Source organism: Macrotis lagotis, chromosome X (assembly GCF_037893015.1).
Source record: "Macrotis lagotis isolate mMagLag1 chromosome X, bilby.v1.9.chrom.fasta, whole genome shotgun sequence".
NCBI classification, from domain to species: domain Eukaryota; kingdom Metazoa; phylum Chordata; class Mammalia; order Peramelemorphia; family Peramelidae; genus Macrotis; species Macrotis lagotis.
Window position 1 is genome coordinate 42,305,139 of NC_133666.1, and position 15,415 is coordinate 42,320,553.

The 15,415-nt window shown below is 36.7% G+C and overlaps 1 protein-coding gene across 4 annotated transcripts in view; it reads left to right on the forward strand.

Annotated features, from left to right (window-relative positions):
- Positions 1 to 15,415, forward strand: part of AFF2 (ALF transcription elongation factor 2) — a 389,617-nt gene that overhangs the window by 69,161 nt on the left and 305,041 nt on the right. For all 4 annotated transcript variants that reach the window (XM_074200828.1, XM_074200829.1, XM_074200830.1 and 1 more), the window contains exon 2: positions 179 to 299. In XM_074200828.1, the coding sequence (XP_074056929.1) occupies positions 179 to 299 (121 nt within the window). The remainder of the gene's footprint in view (positions 1 to 178; positions 300 to 15,415) is intronic.

Sequence of the window (15,415 nt, forward strand, 5' to 3'; positions counted from 1 at the left end):
AGGGCCTAGGATATTAAATCCAGTAAGGGGGGGGAAATAAAAGGAAACTATTCCCTTTCTGCAGTATCAGTTTGTGGGAGCCTGGCTTTACCTGCTTTTGTGCTTGTTGATAACTTGGAAAACTTAAATGACTTCCATTAGTAATGAGCCTTTCTTCTGCATTTTTTTTTCTTTCTAGTCACTATGAACAGGACCGAAATGCACTTAAAAGAAAAGAGTGGGAACGAAGATCTCAAGAAGTCCAGCAGGACGAAGATCTCTTCGCTTCAGGTTTCAGTCTTTTTGGGGAGCCCTATAAGGTAGCTGAATATGCATGTAATTTACTTTTTCACATAAATGAATCGATTGCTTGTTACACGTTTTACGGCTAATCAACATTTAATCTATTTTTAAAGTAACTAAATCATTGCCAGGAGAAACCTATTTCACAAATGAAATCAATATTGCAACTGGATTTTGGGTATGTGAGTTTCTGAAGTCTTCTTCAGGAAAGGGTTTCTTAAACTTTGGGGAGTGTCCGAAGGTTCTGAAAGGGACATTGTCTCAGGAGTATTATTTGCTGACTGAGCTCTCCATCACCAAGGGATTGTCGCCCCTCCTTCCAAATTCCTGCTGCTATGATTTTTAGAGAGAAAGCCTGGGAAGACTTTCTAAAAATGTAGATGGCTAGGTTTGTTTTTCCTCCCAATCAGTGAAGTCGGTGGAGAAACAACCCTTTTCACTTTCCAGCTCTTGCTGTTAGCAGCTGTTGGGAGGATGGAGTGCTCTTTGAAAATCACTGGTCAAGGAGGAGAGGGTCAATCAATTCTTGTGGTGGTTCATAATTACTTCAGTTAGGAGATAGACTGTTTTTGATGTGGATTTCATGGTTGGTTTTATTCTGGAAATAGGGATTTCTAATAATTATTCCATTGATATTATTACAATTAACTGGACTGGCTTTGGCTTCTTATCCTGATCCACTTTAGGTTTTTGGTGGGAGTGGGGATGTGCCTGTGGGTGTGTGTAGGAATCTTTGTCTCAATGGCATTTTCTGAAATGAAGAAAGAAAATTTCTTATGGAAAATCATTCAGTTTTTTAATGAAAAAGAATTTTGCTGCTGTTGGGCAGGGAAAAGACCCATGGATTTGGAGACTGAAATGTGCCTCTTAGATTTCTGTGTGATTAGCAAGTCCTTTCCTCTCTGGGCACTTAAGTTGTTTTTCTTTGAAAAAATGAGTGGCTTGGACTAGGTGGTATGTACTCCTGAACTTGATCCTCTGATGTCCTCAACACTTGGGAGGAGGAGAAATGGTGACTTTGGAGCAACATAAGTTTGTAATGAAGGCAAAGTTTCAGACCTGACTCTTGGGTCGGATAGCCAGTTGTTTATTTGGTGGAGAAGACTCCCTAAGTCTTACTGGCTAAGTCAGAAGGTGAAAGCAGTGCTTGATTCAGACTTCAAATTCTCCGTAAAGCTGAATGAAGAAGGTACTCAAGTTCAGCTAACTTAGATGGTTTTAATATGGTTAATCGTGAAATCCTTTCACATTTTTTTTCTCCTTTTCAACCTGCAGAGGATATATGTGTGCTGTTATGTATTTGTATGTATTTATGTGCGTGTATATAGATGTATCATGGCATCTATTGGGAAAGAACAACAGCTATGTTCAGAGAGCAACTGGTTGTTATATGCTGTCTTTTAATGAGTTTGTTAAAAAAGATGTAATAAAAAAAGAAATACTTTGAAAATGAAATCTTCTGATCAGAATTTGGGAGTAGGTATGGGGATAAGGGAAACAAAATCTTTGGGTACTCTGATATCCTAAGAAAATATTAGTTCATGGAAAATGTATGGGTATGTGCATTTAAGTTGAACTTATCTCTTATCAGTATTGTCAATGGTTTTTAAAGTCTTGATATCAAGGTGATGAAACCAGGCAGGCATGCCATCTGGAGCATTTTTGAGGCAATGGGGTAATAATTTTGAAAATACTAGGCTTGGAATCATAGACAAGTCACTGCCGTTCTTGGCCTGGTTTCCTTGGATGTCAAATGATTAAGTTGGATGAGGTCATCTTTGATGTCCTTTACTCCATCTTTAATGTATGACACTATGATGTCTAACATGATAAGGACAACTTTGTAGCTAGTAGTAATGGCAATGACATAATCCCAGGTAGGAAAAGAACCCTATTCCTAGACCAGGATTTGGATGGTAAAATGATATCCTAAAATTCAGTCCCCTGTGCCTTATTCAAATGAGTAATTGCCCCCATCAGAAACAGGTGACAAGTGGTTGAAACATATGTTGGGGAAGGTCAGCACCATATTTTTCTCCTAGGATTGTCTTTTTCACAGTCAATAAGCTAACAAATAAGGTAGAACCTCAGAACCTTTCAGAAAAACTCTGGCTATCTCTAGAGCTGAAAAACCCTACCAGCCTGTGTGACTGGAGTATTAGATCAGTAGTATCTGCAATTCATAACCTTACCTTTTTAATAGTAAGTCCAAGATCACAGAATTATTTCTCTTCAACTCTTCTATTCTCTTAGATTATTTCATTTGTGATCTTTCCCAATATTGGTTGACTTGCCCTGAGGGAAGTTCCACTCTTCTCCTCTACAATCAAGCAGGAGATGGGGGACCTCTTCCAGGAGTAGTTTTCTAGGGATTGGGGGTGTGGGTGTGTGCTGGTCAGTATTGGTTCAAAGTTCAGAATCACTATCACAGAATCTCAACAGTTAGGACAGCCCATTTGTGATGAGGAATCACTGTTACATCAAGCCCAACAAATAGGCACCTAAGCTTTTTTTGAAGACCACCAATGAAATATCAGGTAGAACTCATCAGTGCTCAAAGCCCCCACTTCACTTGTGTCAGACCTAGTTGTTAGGAGGTTATTCACTGCATAAAGCCTAAACTTAACCCCTTTGTAATTTCCACCTGTTTTTACCCTCTAAGAGCAAACAGAATAAGTCTCTTCTCTCTTGGGTACTTAGCCATCTTTCAGATACTTGTCTTTTCTACGTCATCTCTGTTCCAGACTCCTACCTTCTTCATACAATTCTCACATGAACTGGCCTCAAGGCCCTTTCCTATCCTGGTTATTATATTCTTATTAGTCAGGAATAGTATGATATTGGTTATAACTGAGTGGTAGAAAGTCCTTACTGAAAAATTCAAGGGAAGAGAAGGAGAAAGAATATTGGTAGACTAGATTGTAGGAGACATAGGCCTTTCAGCAAGTTAGAAGCCACCATTTTTGTCTTTTATTATATTGTACTTGGTGAGTCCTTGCTTACCAGAAGTTTGAGGAATTCAGTTCCATAAGTTGGTAGGTTTATCCTCTCTACAATTAATTCTCTGAATTACTGCCTAAGTCTCTCATTTTAGTGGAGAAGTGTGATATTGTGAACCTGTCTATGAGGTACTTTTAGGACCATTAGTTGAGAGGCAGTAGGACATAAGGGGAAAGGGAACAAGCATTTCTATAGCATCAGCTTTATGGTAGACATTGTGTTTTTACAAGTTTTTACAACTGGTTTTTACAAAACCGGTTACAAGTACTGGTTTTTACAAGTATGATTTCATTTGATAATGGATCAAGGAACAGCCTTAAAACCAGGAAGCCCTGGATTCCAGTCCTACCTCTGACCCATATGAGCAAACTACTTAGTTTTGCAGTGCTCCAGTCATGCCTTGGAGACTAGCACTTGCAGAGGATGTGTAAGCCTGCACTGATAGAATTTCTTCACCAGGGAGTTTTCTGTACCAGTGAAATCTCAAGTCTGGTTCCTTTCTCTAGTACCTTAATGAAGTGAAGGAGCCTTTGCATCTCACTTTCTTTATGGCTGACTCTCTTACTAATTAAAAAAAAGACAAATGATGATCCTTTACTAGCTCAATTTTTCTCCTCCATGCACTCCATACTTCCTATGAATTTTCTATAAAACTGATGATGATAGATACTAGTTATTTAGTTAAGATTTTACTGAAGTATCAGATAAGACATTTAAAGAAACTGAGCTCAATCAAACAGCAAGAATGGCTTGACCCATACTCAGATTCTGAGAATGCATGGAAAAAAAGTGAAATAGTTCCTGTCCTCAGGGAACTTACAATCTAACCAAAGGAGATAGCAGGCACATCAATATGTAAATAAAATTTTTTGAAGAGACTCAGATGGAATATTGTTGATATTTAGATCAAGTTGATTATTTTCCTTAAGTCCTTAGTCCACTTCTCTGTTTTCCAATAGGACCATATCCTCAAAAGCTTCAGGCAGGTAGAAATTGGTTCTCTCTCAATATCTCCCTCACTTCTCTTGTGCTTTTTTTCCTGCCAAAGTTACTCAAGCATGAAACATTTCTAACTACTAAGGCTTAAAACTTGGTTCCAGCATGGATCCCCAAATGCTAATGACTCAAAGTTTTAGGTAGAGGTGTATACATGTTGTGCATATATGTTACAAGTTGTATATCAGGTGTGTCCAACCTAGTGCCTCCAGGTCCATTCAAGCCAGACCAGTTGCATTTGTTATTGTGCTCATTGGTGGTGTGGGTTGCATTGTACTCATAAATGGATATTGCTTTAAATTTGCCACCCTTCGGGGGTTTTTGTTGGGCAAGTGGTCCAGAAGAGCAAAAAGATTGGACATTCCTGTTGTATACAATAGATGCTATATAATACATGTGTGTATACAGTTGTGTATGTATATGTGTATGTATGTATGTATATATGCACACATGTGCGTTGGTGGCTAATGGATGATAATAAGGCATACTTCCAGATTGCAGGGACAAAATCCTAGAATGTTACTCTCTGAAATTCACATTCTGTAGCTTACAGAAATAACCTGTCCTAAAAGATGCATGCCAGGTGAGACTACAATACTTTCCTATAATACTATGATTGGGGAAGGCATCACAATACTGAGCATGTTAAATATATCTGTATATATATATATATATATATATATATGTATATACACATATATGCACACATATATAATATACACACATAGAGAATAAAATTATATATAATGTATATAACTTTTATTCTGTATTTAAGCAAACATGCAAAATGAGCATTTCCATATGCAAAGTTAAATGAAGAATAGATAGTCATGTATGACACCAAAAATATCCTATTACATTTGCTTTATTTTTAAGTGTATAACAAATTGGACTTGTTACTTGAAGAACTGCCCTAGTTGTCTTTGTTTCCTTCTGAAATTCTTTTTGTTTTCTTCTATGCATTTTATTTGAAATGCTTCAATGACTTTTTTTTGGGGGGGGGGGTGAAGCGTTGTCGATCACATGTAGTAGATTGGCTAAAGAGCCAGGCTTGAAGCCAGGAAGAACTGAATTCGACTTCTGTCTCTGACATGTGCTAGCTGTGTAATGGTGAGTCACTCTACCTCTCATTGCTCTAGGCTGAGAAGGTTGCAGAGAAAATGCTCATTGCCATTGGTAGAGGGAATTTTCTAATGTTAGAGTTCTCCATGCCAGTGAAATCATGGGTATTCAGTACTTATTCCTGTCTTATTGCTAGTTCTCCCCTTCCCCCATCTTTCCTTACACCGCCACTCTAGCCATTAGAAAAAAAGAAAAAGAAGTCCATTGTAGCAAAGATGCATGGTCAAGCAAAATAAATCCACACATTGACCATGTCTGAAAATGTATTTTTCAGTACATTTTGCAATTCAAGTCATTTTGTACCCTAAGTCCATCACTGATTTGTCAGGAGGTAGACAGGTTGCATTGGTACTAACCTTCTTGAGTAATGGTTAGTCACTGCCTGGAGTGGAATTTTTGTCTTTCAAAATTGTTTTCCCTAGGGGCGGCTAGGTGGTGCAGTGGATAGAGCACCGGCCCTGAAGTCAGGCGTACCTGAGTTCAAATCCGGCCTCAGACACTTAATACTTACCTAGCTGTGTGGCTTTGGGCAAGCCACTTAACCCCATTTGCCTTGCAAAAAATTGCTTTCCCTTGCAATGTTGCTGTTATTATATTAATTGTTCTCCTAGTTCTGCTCCTTTCATTCTGAATTGACTCATGCAAGTCTTTCCAGATTTTCCTGAAACCATCTCTCTTATTTCTTATGGTACAATAATATTCTATTATAGTCATATACTATAATTGGTGAAGCCATTCCCCAATTGATGAGAACTAACTTTATCCCAGTTTGTTACTAAACAAGGTGTTGAAAAATAACATTGTATGTATAATCCTTTTTCTTTTTCTTGCTCTCTGTAGGATATGGGCATAGTAATGCTATCCAAGGATGAGAAGGTATGCACAGTTTACGTACATTCTGAGTATAGTTGCTCCTTTCTTCCTATAGTCCCTCTCTCAATAGTTATTTTTCTCTTTGGTCTACTATAGCAATTTGATAAGTGTTGATTAGGATCTGAGAGTTATTTTAATTAGCATTTCTCTGTTGATCAGTGATTTGGAACATTTTTATATGCCTAATGATGGCTTAGCTTTCTTCTTGATAACTGCCTGGTCATATCCTTTGACCGTTTATCAATTGGGGAATGGCTCTTGTTTTCTTATATATTTGAATTAGTTCCACTTATCCTGGCTTTAAGATTTTTATTATATAAACATGCTGGTAAGATCCACCCCCCCCAGATGTTTACCTTTTAATTTTAACTGCATAGATTTTGTTTTTGTAAAAAAAGTTTATTTCAGTGATTAAAATGTCCATTTTACCTTCTGTGATCTTTTCTGTCTCTTGTTTGGTTGTGAACTTTTCACATGTGTAGTTGTGAAAAGTATTTCTCTAATCTGCTAATTTGTTTAGGATGTGACCATTTATATCGAAGTCCTATATTCATTGGGATCTTATTGTGGTATATGATGCTCTAAACTTAGCTTCTGCCAGACTGCTTTCCAGTTTAACAGTGTTTTTTGTCATACCGTGAGTCCTTCCCCTACTAGTTGGGGTTTTGGGATTTATCAAACACTCTACTGCTATATCCCTTTGTTTCTGTATGTTGTGTATCTAATCTGATTTACTTTTGTATTTTTTAAATCAATATTAGGGGGCAGCTATGTGGCGCAGTGGATAGAACACCAGCCCTGGAGTCAGGAGGACTGAGTTCACATTCCACCTGAGACACTTAATAATTTCCCTGCTGTGTGACCTTGGGCAAGTCACTTAACCTCATTGCCTTGCAAAACAAACAAACAACAAAAGAAACTGAAACTGTCCCTTTTTTCCAAAAAACCCCAATACCAAATGTTTCAATAATTACTGCTTTTTAGTATATTTGAGATTTAATAGTATCAGATATTAAATTGTACTTAAAAACATTAATCATCAAAATGATTTGGTATTGGTTAAAAGATAGAAATATCAACCACATTTCACCAAAGTTACTAATGTCAGATCATCTTGTTCATTGTAACGTGTCTAAAGTAATGTGCTGGCAGAAGGTTGAAGGTCAACATCAGAAGTCTGGAGAACAGGAAGCAAGGGCTAAGCATCTATGAATGTTTACATCTTGGAGAAAAAAATTAAATTTCTGAAATAGCAAAACTTAGGATGAAATCTGGAGTAATGGTAGCCCTGCTAAGATACCATTTGCTCTGTGCATCATCTGGTCTCAGTCTCTCTCTCTCTCTCTCTCTCTCTCTCTCTCTCTCTCTCTCTCTCTCTCTCTCTCCCCCCTCATCATCATCTTCTGCCTGTCTCTCATATTCTGTCTTTCTTCCCTTTTAACTGCAACAATTTCAAATTTTATGCACATGTATGATAATCTGTGAGACTCAGTAGAGATTAGTGGCTGGCTTTAAGAGTCACAAATAGCTGATTGCCATTCTGTCTGTGACATGTGCCAGTTGTGTGACCATGGGCCATTTGCTTCACCACACAATGCCTAAGGAGTTGCTGATCTGTATTGATAGAGAGAAGTCTGCATATCAGGAATTTCCTCTATCATGAGTTAATACTTTTTACTCTCCAAACCCACCCAATTAATGCTAATTTTCACAGTTGATGGAAGAATTTGTCCATTCCCTTTCCTTTAATCTATGACCAACCACATGTAGCTTATGATACTTCTTTGACAAAAATTACTTGAAAAGCATCTTACAAATTTGCTTCAATGCCAGGAAGTAATGAACATTTTAAAAAATACACTTCTGAACCACAGACTTTCTTTTGTTATCAGCAAACATAAAAGTTGGCCCTCAAATGTAAATTCTTCGGTTGTTTTTCTTAAGCAAAATCATGGTCCAATACGATAACAATAATACAATAGTAAATTAGTCTTGCAATGGAATAATACTCCCCCTCTTTTTTTTAAAGAAAATATTCAGGTCAAACGGAGGGAGGTTTGCATTTCCTGGAGTAATAAGAGTGAAAGATCTTAAATGGAGTGCTTTTAGTCATGAGTCACAAACCAGAAATGTAATTTATGTCCTAAAATACTTGAAAAGCATGTTTCCTTGATGATAGAGAAATTATGATCTGATTTACTCAGAAAATAAGGGTTAGAAAGGTTATCTTTAAGAAATCTACCAATTATCTAGAATAGCAAGGTAAGAATTGTCCAACTTGATGGAAACCTGTAATTGATTGAAATAGCTAAATTTCATTTTTGCCCTGTTTATAAGTCTTCAACCCAGGCTGCCAATAATACCTTGCTCTTTAATAGGATTACTAAGACCCTTGAGGGAAAAAGAACATTTAGTCTGATTCAGAGGTTGCTATACTGTATAATGAGTGCATATTGTGTAGGTGTATATAAATGTATTTCAGGCTCCATTGGGTTTTATATCTGAGTGATCTCATATCTATATTTTCAAATTTCTCAAAACGGATTGAAAGCTATTCCACTCTAATGGTGAGAAGGGAGAAATTTACCCTGGCACTTTTGCCTACAGTTAATGTGGGCATTTGGGAGGCTGACTGAACGATTTGGGAGCTGTGGTTTCTATGAGCTTTCTCTACCACATTTCTTCTGCAGTCTATATTTCCACTTACTGTATCTGCTGCTGATTAAAATCAGAATCACAAATATTCTTTTTACAAGTGGCAATTGTGATTGCTACTAGTTGGACAACCTCCATAGGAGACTTTTTTCACAGAATTATCCCAATAATTCTCTCAAATATCTTATTTTATTTATATAAACCCAGTCTGATTCTAATTAATTTCAGAATGACTTCTGAGAATTCTGGGTTTCACTGTTCTTGTCATTTTATTTTTTTACTCTGACCATATGGCAAACTTATCAAAAGGAAAATCACCAAGAAGTGTTCACTATTTTTCCCTCTCCTTGGCTAGGTGCTGGGGTGAAACAATACAAAAATAAGACACGGTCTTGATCCTTAAGGAAGTAACAGTCAAGAAAGAGAAATAAGTCATATAAAAAGATAATTGTAATCCAAAATGACATCAGTTAAGTGCTTCAATCATCATTCTCCACTGTTCCCTCCCTCATCCAAGTCCTCCTCATTGCTGACCTGGATTACTAGACTAACCCTTTCACTAGTTCCCCTGTCTTCAGAATCACTTTCCCATCTATCCTTTACAGAGCTGCCACCACAGTCTTCCTTATAGCACAGGATTGACCATGTCTTCTTTGTGCTAAAAGATTTTCAGTGGCTCGTAGGCATCTTAAGGAAAATATAAACTCCTTAATTTGGCATTGAAGATGCTTGTCAGTCTGATTCTAATCTATTTTCCCAGCTTTTTCCACACCATTTGTCTTCATGAAGTCATCAACTCATTTGTACCCCATGCCTGGCAAACATTCCCTTCAACATTACTACCTTTTAGATTGTTTCTCCTCAAGGCTCAAACCAGGTGCCAGCTCCTTCCTGAAGTCTTTACTCATCACTTTGGTTGTTACAGTCCTCTCTCTCCTCAAATATATCTATAATACTTTGCCTTCTATCTCCTCTGCCTTTTTTGTTAACTACGTTTCTTATGTAATATTTATTTATGCCCATTTTATAAACTTCCAATAGAATGCAAGCTTCTTAAGGCTTTCTTTTTCATTACCAACTTAAATATCAACAAATATGAACAATTACATATACAAAGAAGAACAGAAGAAGAAGATTGTATATGAAACCATGAATGTCTCTTATGTATAGCTTGTTTTTTTTAAATATAGCTTGTTTTTTTTAAATATGTGATAACTGTATCTTACAGTACCAGCCCTTCCCTGCTTGCCTTTGACTCTTTCAGATCATCATTGTATGTTTTAAAATATTTAATTATTACTATTTTCCTTTCTTCTCTTCTTTTGTTTTACTGCACTAATAGTCCCTTTCCATTCTCTGTACTATTTTCCAACTCTTTTTTTAAAAAAAAATAGGAAAGCCCTCTGTTGTCACAGATAAGTATAGCCAAGCAACACAAATTCATCCATTGGTTGAGTCTGAGAGTGTCTGTCTCAAGAGGCTGGAAGCATGCTTCATTATCAAACCTTCTGCAACTTATGGTTGCTCATTGCTTCATCTTATTTTTCACTCATTCAGTTGTTTTCCTTTACATTATTGAAGTTCACCGTATAAATTATTATCCAGTTGTAGTTGCTTTACTCTTCATCGATTCATTAGTCTTTCCAGATTTTTTCTGAAAGCATTCCTGTTGTCATATCTTGTCGTGTAGTGATATTCCATTATACCCATATGACATTATTTGTTCATCCACTTTCAGCTTGATGAGTGCTCACTTCCTAACACATGCTGCCATAAATGTTTTGTGCATATGTGTTATTTTTTTCTGTCTTTGATCTCTTTGGGGTGTAAGTCTAATAATGGTATTACTGGCTTAAAGGGAATGCACAGAGACTTTATGGGTCTAGTTCCAAAGTGTTTTTCTTAATGTTTGGGCTTCTGTACAATTTCATCAGTGATATATTAACATGGCTGTCTAAACCCCTGCCCAATCCCCCCAACAATTGTCCTCCTTTTTTGCCATATTTGCTAATTTTATGGATTTCAAGAACTCAGTGATTTTATTTGATATTTTTCTTTTTAATGATATAGAATTTTTAAGTTATTGATAGCTAGCATTTTCCTTGTTAATTGTATATTCATATCCTTTGACCATTTATCTGTTGGGGAGATGGTTCTTGTTCTTATGTTTGTGTGTGTGTGTGTGTGTGTGTGTGTGTGTATGTATACACACATACATATATATATATATATGTATCCATAGACATATATACAATATATATGTATATATTCTTTGTATATCTTAGATATTAAACCTTTGTCAGAAATTCGTTGCAAATTTCTCTCAGCTAACTTAATTCTTTTCTCATTCTCACTGCATTGATTATGTTTGTGCTGAACCTTTTTTTTTATTTGGTTTGGTTTTGTTTTTTGCAAGGCAATGGGGTTAATTGATTTCTCCAAGGTCACACAGCTAGATAATTATTAAGATCTGAGGTCATATCTGAACTCAGGTTCTCCTGACCCCAGGACCAGTGCTTTATTTACTGCACCATCTAGCTGCTCCTGTGCTGAATCTGTTTATTAGAATTCAAAGTTCTTGAAAGAAGAGACATTTCCATTGTTTTCCTTTGTTTTCTCAGTGTTTTACACTTTTCCTTGCCTATAGGAATCACTTAACAAATATTTGAATTGGATGAATGGAAACCATGCTATGAAAGTTCTAAGGAAGGTGGGATGACTATATAAAAATCATCTTTTAAAATTCAAAATCATTTTCATGGTTTTTTATTCAGAAAAAATTATATTTAACCCTAGCTTTTAAAAAATTCACACTTAGGGGCAACTAAGTGGTGCAGTGGATAGAGCACCAGCCTTGGAGTCAGGAGGACCTGAGTTCAAATTTGATCTCAGACACTTAATAATTACCCAGCTTTGTGGCCTTAGGCAAGTCACTTAATCCCATTTGCCTTGCAAAGACCTAAAAAAAATTCACGCTTATACTCCCAAACCTAATTGTGTTAAAAGTAAACAAAATTGGGAAATGGACCCAGAAGTAAAGTAGGAATGGTAAATAGGTCCTTTTTCATGCTTCTCCAATGAAAACTCGAATTAGAACTAGTCTAATTCCAAACAAAACTGGTCCCTCTGTTAGTTCTAAAACCATACTTATAAGATCTAGAAAGAGGGGATGTTTCCCATATTTAGCTGTGTGTGGAAGGAGACATGGGGAAATCCAAAGAGTAAAATGAACACTTAGAAAATGCAAAATGGAAGTGTTGTTGTTTCCCTCATCAGCCTGGGTGTTTCTAGATGATCAATTTTTTTACATACAACTGACAGAGGGACAAAAGTAGCAACCATCTAAGTCATGTTGAACATTTGCATCATCATTCTTGCTCTTAGCACCATTAAGTCTCCTTGTTTTCAGTTGGGTGATTGACTAGAGTTTGACTTTGGCTCTCCTCCAGGGAGTTCCTTGTGAAACTCTTCTATTTGACTCAGGAATAATGCAATTTCTGCTACAGAAAAAGAAATGACCAAACTAAGGACTCTCATTGAATACAAGTGAAATCTAATCAACTCTGCCTCCTAAATACATCATACAAAATTCCTTTTGAAAATCAATAATTATTTTGTTAAGGAAAATTGTTAAAGTTAACTTTTTAATAATAATCTTTAGCACAAATGTCATAGGAGATGCATTTCCTATTAATAAGCAAAATGGATAGAGCAGCTAGGTGGTGCAGTAGATAGAGCCCTGGAGTCAGGAGGACCTGAGTTTGGGTCCCACCTCAGACACTCAATAATTACCTAGTTGTGTGACCCTACTCAAGTCATTTAACCCCACTGCCTTTCAAAAAACATAAGCAAAATGGAAGCATAATGTGGCATAATGAATGGAGCGTGTAATCTTAAAATCAGGAAACCGTGAACTCAGGTCCTGCTTCTGATTTCTGTTGTTTGTATGACCGTCGGCAAAAGTTATTTAACTTCTCACTATTCAAAGCAGCTAACTCTTAAAAGTCTATGAGTTTTAGGTGAGATACTTGTCTGATGGACTCGCACATCAGGACTAAAACAGAATCAAGGTAGAATTTTTAACTTACTTGTAATATATAAGATATTTAAAAATAGCAAAAGAACATTTTATTTTAAAATAAAAATTCAAGCACACAGATTAGTTATTTTTGCTTAATATTTGAGGTAACTGAAGCATTTCTCTTGATGCCCTAGCTGCCTCTCTAGAAATATATTAACTCTCTTAATCTATGAAGGGTAGTATTTAGCACCTTGTGTTATATCATATCTTATAATAACCCTCAAATTTGATAAACCGAGCCCATGATGTTGGTTGTACAAATATTTTTATCATTTTCATCATATTTTCATCCTTTCTACCAAAGACTCAGAACGTTTATGATTTACCCAGGATTGCACAACTAGTTATTTGTAGATCTGGGATTCAAGCCTAAATCTTTTCACTTCAAATACAGTATCAAAATGGCTCCTAAGGCCAACACTTTTTTTCTGCTTTTTTTAATCCCCTTGTGAGACCCTTAGTTTTGCCTATTTTTCCATGATCATTTATGCTTTCTTTCTTACCTCCAGTCAATAATCTCATCAAAGTATGCTATCATTCACTGATAGGACCTAATTCAATGCTATAGTCAATTATCAAGTGCCCAATTTGTGCTAGGTCCCAGGCAGACAGAGACCAAAATAAAAATGATCTCTAGCTTCAAGGAGCTTGAATACTCCTGAGGGGGGTACTCCAGGTAAATAAGTAAATAAATGTGAAGTTTACAAAATGATTGTAAAATCACATTAGGAAGGAAAGAGTGCTAATAATTACGAGGCTCAAGAAAGGTCTGCAGTAAGGGGTGATACCTGAACAATGCTTTGAAGGAAGCCAGGGTTTGTGTGAGTAGAGGTGAGTTAGGGAATATCTTCCAAGCAAAGCCACAGAGGTGGGAAATTGAATGTTGTATACGGGGAACTTGGAGTGAATGAATGTGAGTAATATGAAATAAAACTACAAAAGGTAAATGGGAGCCATATTGAGGAGGTATTTCATTGCCAGGTTGAAAAGTGTATGGTTACACTGTTCTTTTGTGGGGAAGATAAGGTGGGATGATTAAATCTTTACTTTTAGAATATCAGTTTGACAACTGTGGGCATGATACATTGCAGAGGGGAGAGGAATACCAATTAAGGTAATATTGCAATAGTCTGGATGAGTTATGATAAGGTCCTGAACCAAGACAGAGGCTGTGGAAGTAGAAAGGGGGGGGGAGATGAAAAAATGTTTTTGAAGGAGAATCAATAAGACTTGACAACCATATACACATATAAAACATATATATTATATAGATATTACATACATATACATGTATATGTATGGAAGAAGGAAAGGAAAAAAATCAGAGATGACACTGAGATTGTTAAACTGTGTTACTAAAATTATGCTGGTACCCTTGATAGACAGGAAAGTTTGAGAGAGGGTTTGGTTTTGGAGAAAATATTATGAGTTGTGTTTTAGATAACCTGAATTTGAGATATCCATAGGATATCAAGAAGAAGATATTTCTGACAGAGAGTGATATGAGAGTTCAGATCATGAGAGGGTTCAGGGCTTGAGAAGTAGATCTGAAAGTTGTTTAGAGAGGAAGAAATCCTTGGGAGTTGATCACCTAGAGAAAGCATTGAAAGAAGAGGAGCCAACCACATAGTCTTAGTGGGTAGGGTGATGCTTATACCACAAGGGAGAGTCAAAGAATGGTCAGACAGCCAGGAAGAAGACCCAGAGAGTAGTGTCCTGGAAGCTGAGATAAACAGGATTTGTTGATGGTTGACAATGGCAAATTTGCAGAGAGGTCAAGTAGAGTAAGGGCTGGGAAAAGGCTGTTGGATTTAGAAGGTGACTGATTTTGGATAACCTTGGAGAAAACTGTTTCAGTTCTTTGGTAGGGTTAAAAGCCAGGTTACAAAAGTTTGGGAGATGAATTGTAGTAGACAGCAAATGTAATTGATACTATAGAAGTTTGGTTATGAAAGGGAAGAGAAAGGCGTCTAGGTGGCACAGTGGATAGAGCACCGGCCCTGGAGTCAGGAGTACCTGAGTTCAAATCCGGCCTCAGACACTAAATAATTACCTAGCTGTGTGGCCTCGGGCAAGCCACTTAACCCCATTGCCTTGCCAAAAAAAATTAAAATATGGGAAGAGAGATGGAGTTCAACAGCATGATGTAATATGATCAAATGAGAGGAAGCTTACTGTGTATGGTGGTAGGCAAGAAGCTATTGAATAAGGAGAAGTTGAGGATGAGAAAATGAGATATCAGAGTATAGATGGAGCAATGGTAATATATCACAACTACTTCCAAAAGAATTCCAAGAAGGACTTTTAAAAAACCTGAACTTGGATTTTGCTTTCTTAAGCAACAATTTAGTTGATGACATTTTGCTAAAAGATGTTGAAAAGATAACTGTTGTTTGAGGCATTGTC